This window comes from Sardina pilchardus, chromosome 10 (assembly GCF_963854185.1).
Source record: "Sardina pilchardus chromosome 10, fSarPil1.1, whole genome shotgun sequence".
NCBI lineage: Eukaryota > Metazoa > Chordata > Actinopteri > Clupeiformes > Clupeidae > Sardina > Sardina pilchardus.
The window spans coordinates 5,400,227-5,412,726 of NC_085003.1; the positions used below are offsets into that span (position 1 = coordinate 5,400,227).

The 12,500-nt window shown below is 52.0% G+C and overlaps 1 protein-coding gene across 1 annotated transcript in view; it reads left to right on the top strand.

Annotated features, from left to right (window-relative positions):
* dennd4a (DENN/MADD domain containing 4A) overlaps positions 1-12,500 on the top strand; it is a 54,984-nt gene that overhangs the window by 19,450 nt on the left and 23,034 nt on the right. Inside the window, exons 6-14 of the mRNA XM_062546712.1 lie at positions 796-1,034; positions 1,331-1,397; positions 2,530-2,588; positions 3,202-3,346; positions 4,962-5,137; positions 5,757-5,857; positions 7,010-7,237; positions 8,306-8,451; positions 8,889-8,915. Of these exons, the coding sequence (XP_062402696.1) occupies positions 796-1,034; positions 1,331-1,397; positions 2,530-2,588; positions 3,202-3,346; positions 4,962-5,137; positions 5,757-5,857; positions 7,010-7,237; positions 8,306-8,451; positions 8,889-8,915 (1,188 nt within the window). The remainder of the gene's footprint in view (positions 1-795; positions 1,035-1,330; positions 1,398-2,529; positions 2,589-3,201; positions 3,347-4,961; positions 5,138-5,756; positions 5,858-7,009; positions 7,238-8,305; positions 8,452-8,888; positions 8,916-12,500) is intronic.

The window sequence follows — 12,500 nt, forward strand, 5'->3', positions numbered from 1 at the left end:
GTCAGTGCACACACACACACACACACACACACGCTCTGCTCTGCCAGTCTCCCAACTCACAGTGGGCCAATCTCCAGGCTACTCATCGTGCCGCAGTGTTTTATCATTTATTCATTTAGGTGCGAACAGCTTCAAAGCAGCCAGTCGAAGCACTTGATACCTCAGATCTGACTCTCTGGGTTTGATTGAAAGGGACTAGGGGAACAGAAACAACATTATTCTTTTAAGGGAATGTATTAGGCTCTGATACATCGGTCTTATCAATGGAATGTCGAGCAGCGGAGGTTGCCATTGCTGTTAGCAGTGTGTGTTATTGAAACATGAGTCTTTGATAGAAAGCCCAGGATCTTGTTTATCATGCCCATGCACCCAGAGAATTCACTTCTGCTTGTCTCCCGGTGATAAATGTTCAGTTTTAGTTTGTGTACTGTGCGTCTGAAGTGAAAGTTTTCAGTGGTTGTTGTGCTTTTTGTAACATCAATGTATGAACACATTACTGTTTCACTGCACAGCATAAATTGAAGGGACATTTGCCTTTCAATATATCTGTGTGTGTGTGTGTGTGTGTGTGTGTGTGTGTATGCTTTATAAAAGTGATAGGGTAAGGGAAATCCCCCTTTAAACAGAGAGACACCTTGAGTAGAACATTAGTTTAAGAGAGTGCCCATCTGCTTATGTGATGTTTCTAACTGCTAACAAGTGTGTGTGTGTGTGTGTGTGTGTGTGTGTATGTGTGTGTGTGTGTGTGTGTGTGTGTGTGTGTGTGTGTGTGTGTGTGTGTGCGCGCGCCCGCAGGTGTATGGGGCAGCCATCCAGTTCTACGAGGCCTACTCGGAGGAGGGTCTGACGGAGAGGCAGCGTGTGCAGCTGGGCCTGCAGGACGGGGGTCTGCGGTCAGACGCGTCCATGACCGTCCACACCAACAAGAGCATCTGCCTGCTCTCCCACTGGCCCTTCTTCGACGCCTTCCGCAGCTTCCTCACCTTCCTCTACCGATACTCCATCTCCGGCCCGCACATCCTCCCCATAGAGAAGTGAGTGGCTCCGCTGCTCAGGGGGGACTACTGACAACAAGTGGTTTAGGGGGGGTTTACATTTTTGGCATCCAGCTGGCATTTTTGATGTTAACATTTAACTTTTGGCTGTGGCAATCTAATTGACATGTTTTCAAGATGGCTGCCATCCATGTTTACTGAAAACAAAGAGTAACGTATCTCCGCCACTGATGGGTCATCAAAGGGCTCCGTGGAAGAGCTGGGCTGCATTTGCGTATCTCAGATGTCTTTCAGTGCTTTGATGCTCACTGTTTGTCCCTTCTCTCTCTCCGTAGGCACATCTCCCACTTCATGCACAAAGTGCCCTTCCCCTCCTCACAAAGGCCTCGCATCCTGGTTCAGGTAAACCCCCAAAAAATCCCACCTCTCTCTCTTTTTGAAATATAAACTTGTCAGCATTATACATATGTCTGTTTAATAGGCTGAGAATGATACGCTTTCAGGCTTCAGACAGGTTTTCCAGAGTTCATTTGCATTCGTAATCTTGTTAAATCCCTAATGACGACTTGTCATCACTTTTCTGTGGCAGGCAGCTCACCAGTCTCTGCACTTGTCCCAGTTTCAGTATTACTGGGGCCTTGGTACCTCTGTTGGAAGTGGTGCTGGATAGCAGCTGAATAGGCCTCAGTATCCACGATATTCCTTAAGCCCAATTCACACCAAAGATTCCCGACGCAACAAGACTGAGTTGCAGCGGTGTGAATTAGAAGTTGCACGTAGGTGCAAGCCGCTGCAAGCCGTCGCAGTCGTAAGGTTTTAGAACGTCGCGGCTCGTCTCGTCTCGTCGGGAATCTTTGGTCTGAACCCAACTTTAGCCAACAATGGGTGTCGCCATGGCACCTCAGTATTCAGAAAACTTTTTTCTATTTCCGGCGAAGCTGCGCCGTGTGGATTTTAACGTGACAGTTGACAGTGCTTCACATATCATAACGTATATAAAAGTAAACTTTTATATTTTATATCGTGTAGTATATCCATGCTGAGGGCAGAATTGTCAACATTTCTAAAGAAACCTAAGTTGAAGCATACTGTATCCAGTTAGCGTACTGAGAATGCACAACGTTTTAATGTAAACGGAATGAACGGAAGATGAAAACCAGATTTCTGGTTTAAGGAATAAGATGGATAAGCCACCACAGGGGCGCATCCCCTCTCCTCTGGGCCCCTGGGCCTGTGGGCCTGGGTGTCCCTGCTGATGCAGTGCGTGCCCAGTGGGGGTGTTGGGGCCAGAGCCAGTGCTGCCTGGGAGATGTGGATGATTTATGTTCCTCATTCACACAGGCAGCAGCGGCACTGTTGATTTAGGTATTTAGGGAAACGTTCCTCTTTGTAACTGTCTCTCTCTCTTTCTCTCCCTCTCTATCTATCTGTGTGTGTGTCTGTGTGTGTGTGTGTGTGTGCGTGTGCGTGCGCGCGCGCGTGTGTGTGTGTGTTTGTGTGTGTGTGTGTGTGTGTGTATGTGTGCTCTTCACAGCTGTCTCCACACGATAGCCTGATGCTGAGCCAGCCAGTGTCCTCTCCTCTGCCCTTGAGGTACATCACACCGAGTGGCACATGCACACACACACTCACACAGACAGACAGACACAAACACACACACACACACATATACACACACACACACACACACACACACACACACACATCACTCACTCACACAGCACGGCTTCAGACACAGTGAGATCACCATCACTTAGGCATCCATTAGTTTCATATCTTATCATACTCAAATGTCAAGCATCAGGCTGTTGTTTGAAGTGTGGACTAACTGTTAGAGATCTTTGTTCTCGTGCCAGGGCCTTATGCCGTGTTAAATGGCTGTGCAGAAGCTCTTAAATAGCTTGCATTCTTTGCATTTACTCTACAAATAGCATTCCTCAGTCCACCTAATGCTATGTAAATAAATAGCATGTAATTGAATCCAAATAAACACACACACACACACACACACACACACACACCACAGACACACACACACACACACACACACACACACACACACACACACACACACACACACACACACACACACACACACACACACAGACACACACACACACACACACACACCACAGATACAGACACAGACACAGACACACACACACACACAGACTGAGGCCTGTGTTTATTTCTCTCTGGGCTGTAGTGGAGGTCGTCTGTCCACGCTGCTGTTGAACCTGGGCCCCAAGAACGCCGCCAGCCTGCTGGTCCTGGCCGTCACCGAGCACAAGATCCTGCTGCACTCGCTCCGTCCGGCCGTGCTGACCAGCGTGGCCGAGGCCCTGGTCTCGGTGAGTTTCCGCGCGCCTCCGGACAGCCCAGGGGAAATCACTCAATGTTGTCCTTCACAGATGGGGTCAGTGTGATCTGCCCAGGTGCAGGACAGGTGAACCCGGGACAGTCCGCACATAAGGTAGATAGTCTGAGGAGGACCTGAGGGTCAGAATGTTGGTGAAAACTTCCACAGACAACGGAGCATGTGGACTTTGACTTCTCCTCGCTCTCTGAGGAGGTGTCTCCTGTCCTCCTCCAGGGCTGCGGACCGAGGGAGGTGTCTGACCAGTGTTCCCGTCAGACGATCAATCAATCACTGCCAGTCTGACGGGTCAGTCTGCGGCTCGGGCAGGCAGGTTGGCAGTGGCCTGAAGGAGCGTAAATGACTCCGTTCGGGGGAAGACAGTCACTCGGGTGCCAATCACAATCAGGGTGATTTCTTCAAGTGAATTAGCACACACACAAAGGACTTTGGTTTTGGCTGAGGATGGTGTCATTCATGGAGTACAGACACCATCTACTCCCTATACAATAGAATATACTGTATAGACTATATACAATTGACAGACAATAGACATTGTTGTCAGGCGGTTCCGTGTTGTCGCACTAGTCTGTTGTGCTCCGGTGTCCTTTAGAAAGACGACAACAAAGTCTTTAATAAAGAGATACGGAACTGATGGCCCTGGCGGATCAATAGCAGCAGCCTTGTCAGCCGTGGATCTGGACGTGGATGTCTTTCATATCGACTTCTTTAATGCCAGAGGTATTACTCATCCCTGAGTCACCGTCCGTCTCATATTACTGATCCCCCCACTCCAGACCAGACTCTGTGTCTCTGTTCTCTGGAGGTGATGAGTGTGCAGAAGCGAAAAGCAAACACAGCCTGTTTTCTCCTCTGCGTTTATTATTGTTTATCTTGGGACTGCCTCGGTAAACATACCTGGATCTGAGCCGTTTAATATGAGTATGATATGAAACAGAAGGGAGAAATAGCTGGGATAGGAATGGCAAGCTGAAACAACATCCTGTTGTCTTCCATCTCTAGCCTGGTGTTGCGAGGCGGCACGCCATCGTGATGATCTCAGGGGTATCGGACTTATCCGATTTCCATCAGAGCAACCCTCCCGATGTATTAAACAGAATTATTGCTGGTTATGACAATGGCGTAATTCGATTGGCTTCAAGTGCCAACTGCTCCGGCGATGTGATAAGAGGCTGCCGGTGTGTGCGCTGAACGCTGAGTGGTAGACCTCCTCCTACCAAGCCCAGATGTGGGGCAGTGGGTTGCGGGGAGGAAGTTGGCCGATGTGAACGCACACATACTGTACCACGCTGCGCAGTTGGCACGCCGAGCCATTGGCTGAGAATGAAGGGAGTCAGCAAATTGATTGGTTTTGTGATGGTTCTCACGGTAAGAACAGGCCAATCAGCGAAAGGGGGCTTATTTTCCAAAACATCAATGCAGAGCTAGCACCATTCAGCCAACCCACCTCTTCACATCCAGGCCAATCAGCTGATGCCATGTAGAGTTTACTGATTGAACTCCATAGGGTCGTGAAAAGCAGTGCTAACGGCTGTAGATGGCTAACCCTCCTCCTCCTCCTCCTCCTCCTCTTCCTCCTGTGCCCCCAGATGATCTTCCCGTTCCACTGGCCGTGCCCGTACATCCCGCTGTGCCCGCTCGCCCTGGCCGACGTCCTCAGCGCCCCGTGCCCCTTCATCGTGGGCGTCGACTCGCGCTACTTCGACCTCTACGAACCCCCGGCCGACGTGAGCTGCGTGGACCTGGACACCAACACCATCTCCCAGTGAGTGACCCCCACGACCTCTGCATTGCTGCCCTCTCCCTGGAGTGTGTCTTTTGACCTTTGACACCGACCCCCTTTTTTTTCCCTGAGCTTAAGCATACTGAAATGTCATTCTTCAGAAGGTTTAGGAGGGGGGTTAAAGTGCTCTGCTTTCCTTACTCAGGACTTTAAGGTTATAAAAGATCAGAGTAGAGAGAGAGAGACAGAGAGAGAGAGAGAGAGAGAGAGAGAGAGAGAGATAATAAAGCTACATTTCACTTGGATTAGCTTGATGTCAATAAGCTAAGCAGTTTCCCAGTGGACAGTAAACTGATGCTGTGGAATGTGAGCGTGGAGAAGCTGCAAGGGTCAACAAGGAAGAGGGGGATGAATAGACTAGGGAAGGATGGAGGGAGGGAAAGAAAGAGTGAGGGGATGAATACGCCAGGGAGAGAGGGAGGGAGGGTGGAGAGGGAGAGGGAGTCGTGTTTGTTGGTCCTCTATGTCAATGCGGTTGGCCTCCACCCCAGTTACTCCTTGCCATTTAATCCAGCTCCCTCTCTCTAATGGCTAACATGTGTGTGTGTCTGTGTGTGTGTGTGTGTGTGTGTGCATTGTGTCTTGGGGGGTGGTGTTGCAGCAAAGAGGACAGGCGATCGCTGACCTGGAAGATCCTGCCGAGGAAAGCCTGCAAACATTTGATCAACGCTCTGAGCAGCCTCCACCAGCAGCTGGCTGACGGTAAGCGAGAACCAAAAACGTGTCCACGTCCTCTCCAACACTGGTCCTCCTCACCCCACCAAAACACATGTAGCTCTGAGAACCCCCCCCCCCAACACACACACACACACACACACACACACACACATGCACACCAAGAGCCCTCTTATTGAACTCGCTGAGCGCCAAGATCCACAGAGTCTGCTCTCCGCCTCCTCTCTCTCGCTTCCTCCGCGGTGTGTTTTCTGGGCCGTGACCGCGTCACTGTGCCGCCGATGCTATCCAGCCTCACGCTCACGGCTGGCGAACGAGGGGGGGGGGGAGGCGAAAGGCAATCAGGCTTGAGATTGGCTGCGGTGCGGAGGTGGAGGAGGCATTTGGGCCCCGGTACTGGAGCGCATTGGGGGGGGGGGGGGGGACTATTGGGGGGGGGCAGATGCTATCTGACCAGGGCTGAGGGACTGATTGATGGGACAGAGGGGAGGAATGTGTGTGGCGCTAAACCACAGCAGTGGTGAAAGTGTTCACACACAATCACCACTAATCTCTCTCTCTCTCTCACACACACACACACACACACACACACACACACACACACACGCTCTCCTCCATCTGACAGTTAACCTTTCATGTGACCTGATATATAGAGGATGACAGCCTCAGGATTGAATAAGGGCCCCTAAAAATTCCTGTGAAAAGACAGGGTGTTATCAGGCCCCCCTGCCCTCCAGCTGCAGACACTCCTGGGACATCTTATCTAAAACACCTCTATGTGCTTATGTAACAATGTTTCTTTTTTTGTTTTTAAAATTTAGTTATTTTTCTTCTTTTTTTTTTTTTAACCGAGACATGTTTTATGGCCTGCTGAGTATCTGATTACATATTTCATACTCTTCATGGCCACGTGCAGGGCTGGCTGTAAATTTGTGTCTTATGTAACTCCTGTGTGTATGTGTGTGTGTGTGTGCGTGTGTGTGTGTGTGTGTGTGTGTGTGTGTGTGTGTGTGTGTGTGTGTGTGTGTGTGTGTGTGTGTGTGTGTGTGTGTGTGTGTGTGTGTGCTTGTGTGTGTGTGTGTGTGCATGTGTGTGTGCGTGTGCGTGTGTGTGTGCGTGTGCATGCGTGTGTGTGTGTGCGTGCGTGCGTGTGTGTGCTTGCACATTCCCTCCCCGAAGGTGATCTGGTGACTCGGGAGGACGGGCAGATGGAGCCGGCCATGAGTGAGCGTGATCCCGGCGGCGGCGGCGGGGGCAAGAGCCTGCAGACCCTGGAGCTGGAGATCCAGGAGGCCTTCCTGCGCTTCATGGCGGCCATCCTCAAGGGCTACCGCTCCTATCTGCTGCCCATCACCGAGGCGCCCTCCGAGAAGGCCACCGACGCCAGCTCGCTCTTCGACCTGCAGGGTGGGTGACGTCACCACACACACACACACACACACACACACACACACACACACCGTGGCCAAACACACTTAACACTCTTCCTCTTCGCTGTGATTGCTCATGCTCTACCCTTAGGCAACCTCGGTGGTGTTTTAGAAACAGAACATTTGGTGCTGCATTAAAAATGGTGTGACATTAACTGATAAGGACACTGTAGCAAACTCATTTAGTCAAAGGCTCATTTATTAACATGATGAATTGTGTGTTGAAATTGAAAACGCAGGTTCTGGTAATTACTTGGCAAGTCTCAGCACTCCGACTGACTGGATTGATTAAAAGTCATCATCATAGCGCTGAAATACCGTCGGAGAGGCAGTGGTGGAACAAAACGCACGTTAATCCGGCGGCATTTCATTAGTTTGGCCCGAGGCCGGCGAGCAGGAATTCCCGGGGGCCGGTGATTAGTGCAGTGGTGTCGACCCGCAGCTGGGTCCGAACGGCAGAGTCTGGAAGGACGCCCGCCGAGTGTGGCTCAAGTTGGACAGGACTGGACACACACACACACACACACACACACACACACACACACACACACATTCTGTGCGCGGCCCCAGTGGAAATTAGGCTCGGCTGACATGTCCAGCAGAATCCTTTGTGATTAATAGAACATTTCAGAGCACATCTGCTCCCTCTTACATAAGCACCCCCAGAAAGAACGAGTCCGCCGGCTCGCTGGCTGTCTTGCGTAACATCGGAGCCTCGGTCCCGGACGGTCAGGGTTTCTGACAGAGCAAGATAAATATCGAGCCGCTAAGTTTTCACACATTCTCTGGCCTTTCATGTTGTCTCGCGGAGGGGAGAGAGAGAAATAGATGGCCTGCTAGTGACAGGTGAATTTATAGAGGTTTACAGAGGTATGAGGTTCACAGCCTCGTCAGTGTGTCTGTGTGCGAGAACATATGTCCCCCCCTTCTCACCCGCTTATCTCCTACCCCCTCCTCTTATCTCTCTTCTCGATGACCGCCTTATCTCCCATCTCTCTCCCCCCCTTATCTCTCCTCGCGCTGACCGTCTGTCTGATCTCCGCAGGCTTTCTGAAGAGCCGCGATCGCTCGCACCAGAAGTTCTACTCGCTCATGACCAAGACCCAGATGTTCATCCGCTTCATCGAGGAGTGCTCTTTCGTCAGCGACAAAGATGCCAGCTTGGCCTTCTTCGACGACTGCGTCGACAAGGTAACACTCCCGAGACTTGAGAGGACAGAGCCATACGTTTTAGAGTTGTGTGTTATTTTCCCCATTTTGAGATTTTGTTTTCACATCTAATCACTCTGAATCATCACTGTGAGCCACAGTATTTGAGAAAAGTTCTAAGAGATAATGATGATTAGTATCAAGGACAGAGTGAGGACAAATACCAATAATTACGCCCACTTTGCTGACTAACATTTCCACTTTCCTCCTCAAAGAATGTGTTTGTCATTTTTTGTTATTTTTAGCAGCAGGGCCACTTTTCCTGCACTTTTATCCCCTCGGCTTTCTCTGTGCTATTTTCACTCTAAACAAGTTTTCTCTCTCTCCCTCTCTCTTTCTCCCACTTGTTTTCCTTTTCTTTTTTGTTTTTGCTCTGTTTTCTTCTTTCTCTCATCTCTGCTCACTGCTTGCGTGGAAAGCTCTTCGGAGCGGAGAAAGGAGGCAAGGTAAGCACCACAGAGACCGAGAGACAGGTTGTTGTTCCTCTCAGAGCCAAGCTCCAGCGTTGGGGGAAAGGGAGATGTTTTTCCTCTCCAACACTTAGAATGACTAATCCATGCCGCTCCCGCCCGAGCTCCTTTGATATCTCCGTGATCGGCTCCCTCCCTCCCAGGTGTCTGAGCCGTGCAGATACGAAGCGCCGTCCTCTGGGGAGGCGTAGCGAGAGCCGAGCGGAGCGAGAGCTCGTCTCAACAGCATCCAGGTGGAGAGGAGGAGGAGGAGGATCTGAGGATCACAGGGGCTGAGAGCGAGAGAGAGAGAGAAAGAGAAAGAGAGAGACGTTTTGCTTCTCGGAGTGAAGCCAGAGTAATCGTTTTGAGAAATCAGGGCCCGTCCGAGAAACGTCACGGTGACTTCCTGCCGAGCGAGCGAGGGGCTTCTCGTGCGGTCGTTCCGCGGAGTTGTGGCGGTGTGTGTGTGGCGGTGTGTGTGTGTGTGTGGGAGTAGGTCACCCACACTGGAACACGCTTGGCGAGGGCCTGAGGAGCCCGGGCGTCCGGGCTGTCTCTGTGAGTTTGTGATGGGAGCGCACAGTATTAAATAAATAACACACCACCACAGCTCTGCTGCAGACAGCTCTCAGCGCAAACAGCTAAGACACTCCTGGCCCCACCACCATGAATAATGGATGGGAGCAGTTGTGTGTGTGTTTGTGTGTGTGTGTATGTGTGTGTTTGAGTGTGTGTGTGTGCACGTCCCTGCACTTCACCCTGCCGCTGGTTGAGCTTGGCAGCGGGGGGATTCCGGGGAGGAGGGGGGGGGGGGGGGCAGAAGGTGCGGCTGTCAAATCGCCGCCAACGGAGTCTCGTAAAGGCTGGCAGGGTGTCAGTCAGCTGCCATCGTTACGACACACACATGCAGGCATCCAGAGGCGGACACAGATGTGCACCCGAGCACACACTCAAACACACACGTGCAAGCACACATACACACATGCAAGCACACACACACACATCCCATGAAAAGTGCACGCCTACTCATACGCAAACACACACGTTGTATGTGTGCAGATGTGCACACCCACACATGGTCACATTAAGTCCATTTCACCCCCCCCACACACACACACACACACACATAGACATACACACACACACACACTTGTGTGCTTCGTGGCTCTTGGGTTTGTGTGGAGGATATGGTGTTCTCTTCCCATCAGCTGTGGCGAATGGAGAACAGCGTGTTCACTTGCTGTGCTGCTCTCTGCTGTGGACTCATGAACTCCAGCTCATGAAACCGGAGTCTCCCGTCAGAGTTAACGTCTTAATTACGCCCAGGGACGTCTGCAGGCGCACACACACTCACACACACACACACACACACACACACACACACACACACACACACACACACTCTCTCTCTCACACACACACACCAGAGTTTATCCTGCTGTGGTCAGCTTTACCCTGGGCTCTGCTCTGCCCCACGCTGCCTTGTGCTGTGTTGCGCTATGGGATGCCATTTTGTTTGGGTTGTGGTGCTTTTTTCCCCCCAAGGTGACTGAGGGAATTAGAGGCTTGTGTTTTGGGGGTTGTGTTTAGCACAGCGGGATTAAAGACTAGAGACCGAATGGGTGGACCTCTTGAGTCCTCTTGCTTAGTGTGTGTTTCTGGGTCTGTGTGTGTGTGTGTGTGTGTGTGTGTGGGTGGGTGGATGAGTGAGTGGGTGTGTGCATGTGTGCGTATGCGTGTGGGTGTGTGGGTGTGAGTATGTTTTGTGTGTCTGTGCATGTACTGCACGTAGGCCTGTCTGCAGCATCAAATGCAGTGCTGTGTAGTGCTGGTTCTAATTGCATTTATACTATTTACACTTGTTAAATGTAGATGATGTTGTTTAGTGGAGCAGGACAAACACAGCAAGTACTTTAATTGACATTAATATGCATGGAAAGTGCTGTGTACAGGCTGTCAGAGGGTGATTGATTTTGCTAAAGCTACCACAACATAAACAGGCAGTCTGCTGTGGCGGTGGAGGCTACACAGTGAAGGTTGAGTGCAGGCTACACCCCTGTCCATCCCTGTGGCCTGAATACCAGCTGAGCGAATCATCCACTCAGCAGAGTGGAATAGGAGAGACTGCCCGGTCCTCCGGTCAGCATCTACCCCATCATTTGGCTCGGCAGTTGCGGAGAGCAGAGGAGACAGCCCGGTCCAGCAAACCCGTCTCTCTCCCCTGGTGTTCTGCCTGTCCCCTTCAGACTGCGTTCAGCCCATCAACATGGGGGGCTCAGAGCAGAGAGAGAGGACAGCCAGTTCAGTCCAGTCCAGTGCAACACATCCAGCTCTCCCCTTAGTGCTTGTCCCCGATTGCTGCGTTCACCCCATCACAGGGAGGTAGAGGGATGGAGGGATAGAAAGAGAGAGAGAGAGGGGGGAGAGAGAGAGAGAGAAGGAGGGAGAGGGAGGGAGAGAGAGATAGAAAGAGGGAGAGAGACTGCGTTCAGCCCATCAACATGGGGGCTCAGAGCAGAGAGAGAGGACAGTGCAGTCCAGTGCAGTCCAGTTCAGTCCAACACATCCAGCTCTCCCCTCAGTGCGGTGCTTGTCCCCGATTGCTGCGTTCACCCCATCACAGGGAGGACTCAGAGTGGCGCTGAGGGGAGGAGGCAGATTCAGCTCTCTGTTCATCTCTCCACTTACTGTAGCCCATCAGCCTGCACCAGACCCATCAGTGGGACTCAGAGGAGAAACAGCACAGCCATGAAAACAGACCCAGGTCCCCCTCCTACTGCTCTGCCTGTCCCCCACAGCCTGTATCCACTCCACCCCCCCATCATGGGGTTCCAAGCAGGACTCTGGGAGGACAGGAGACAGCTTACCCCTGCAGCCTCGGCTCTCTGGCTCTAGTCCTCCAGCCCTCCCCGCAGTTCGTCAATGGGCTCACGCGCACAGGAGACGGCTGACCCAGGTCACCCAGCTCTCTGGCTGGCCTCTCAGTCCAGCGCCTGCCCACACATCAATGGGCTCAGCGGAAGCAGGGCCAGTAGGGTCCGGTGGGGTCCGGTGGGGTCCGGCGGCTCCCGCAGCACTCTGCTATTGTTATCCGCTCCGCACCACCGGCGTACGCGTCCAGCCCGAGAGGCCGCCATTGTCCCGCGGAGAGCGGCAGGTCAGCGCACGCACCCTCTGCCCGGCGTAATCAGGGTCACGCAGGACTCGGCGGCCTTATCATTTATGACAATCCCATTGTTTAGCCTGCGGAGAGGCCCCCTCCCTGACCACTCAATCGCCCCGTGGGGCTCAGCTCGGCTCTCCCGGCTACAACTGTCATTGTCCACCCCCCCCGTCTGACACGCTCGGCACAAACAGGTCACGGTGGTCAGTAAATTCTAGGACACTGTTTTCGTCAACAAGACAGAGCGCGTCAGTGCCTCGTCGTTAGCACAGAAACCTTCCACAGACGTAGCCTGTGGGCTCCACCAGCGGCTAGACGCGGGTTTTTTATGTGTGTGTGGTTTTATAGCTTTTGTTTTAACGCGAAAAAAAAGGGGAGCAAAAAAAGCACACAAGTGTATTCAGAAAACAGCCCCT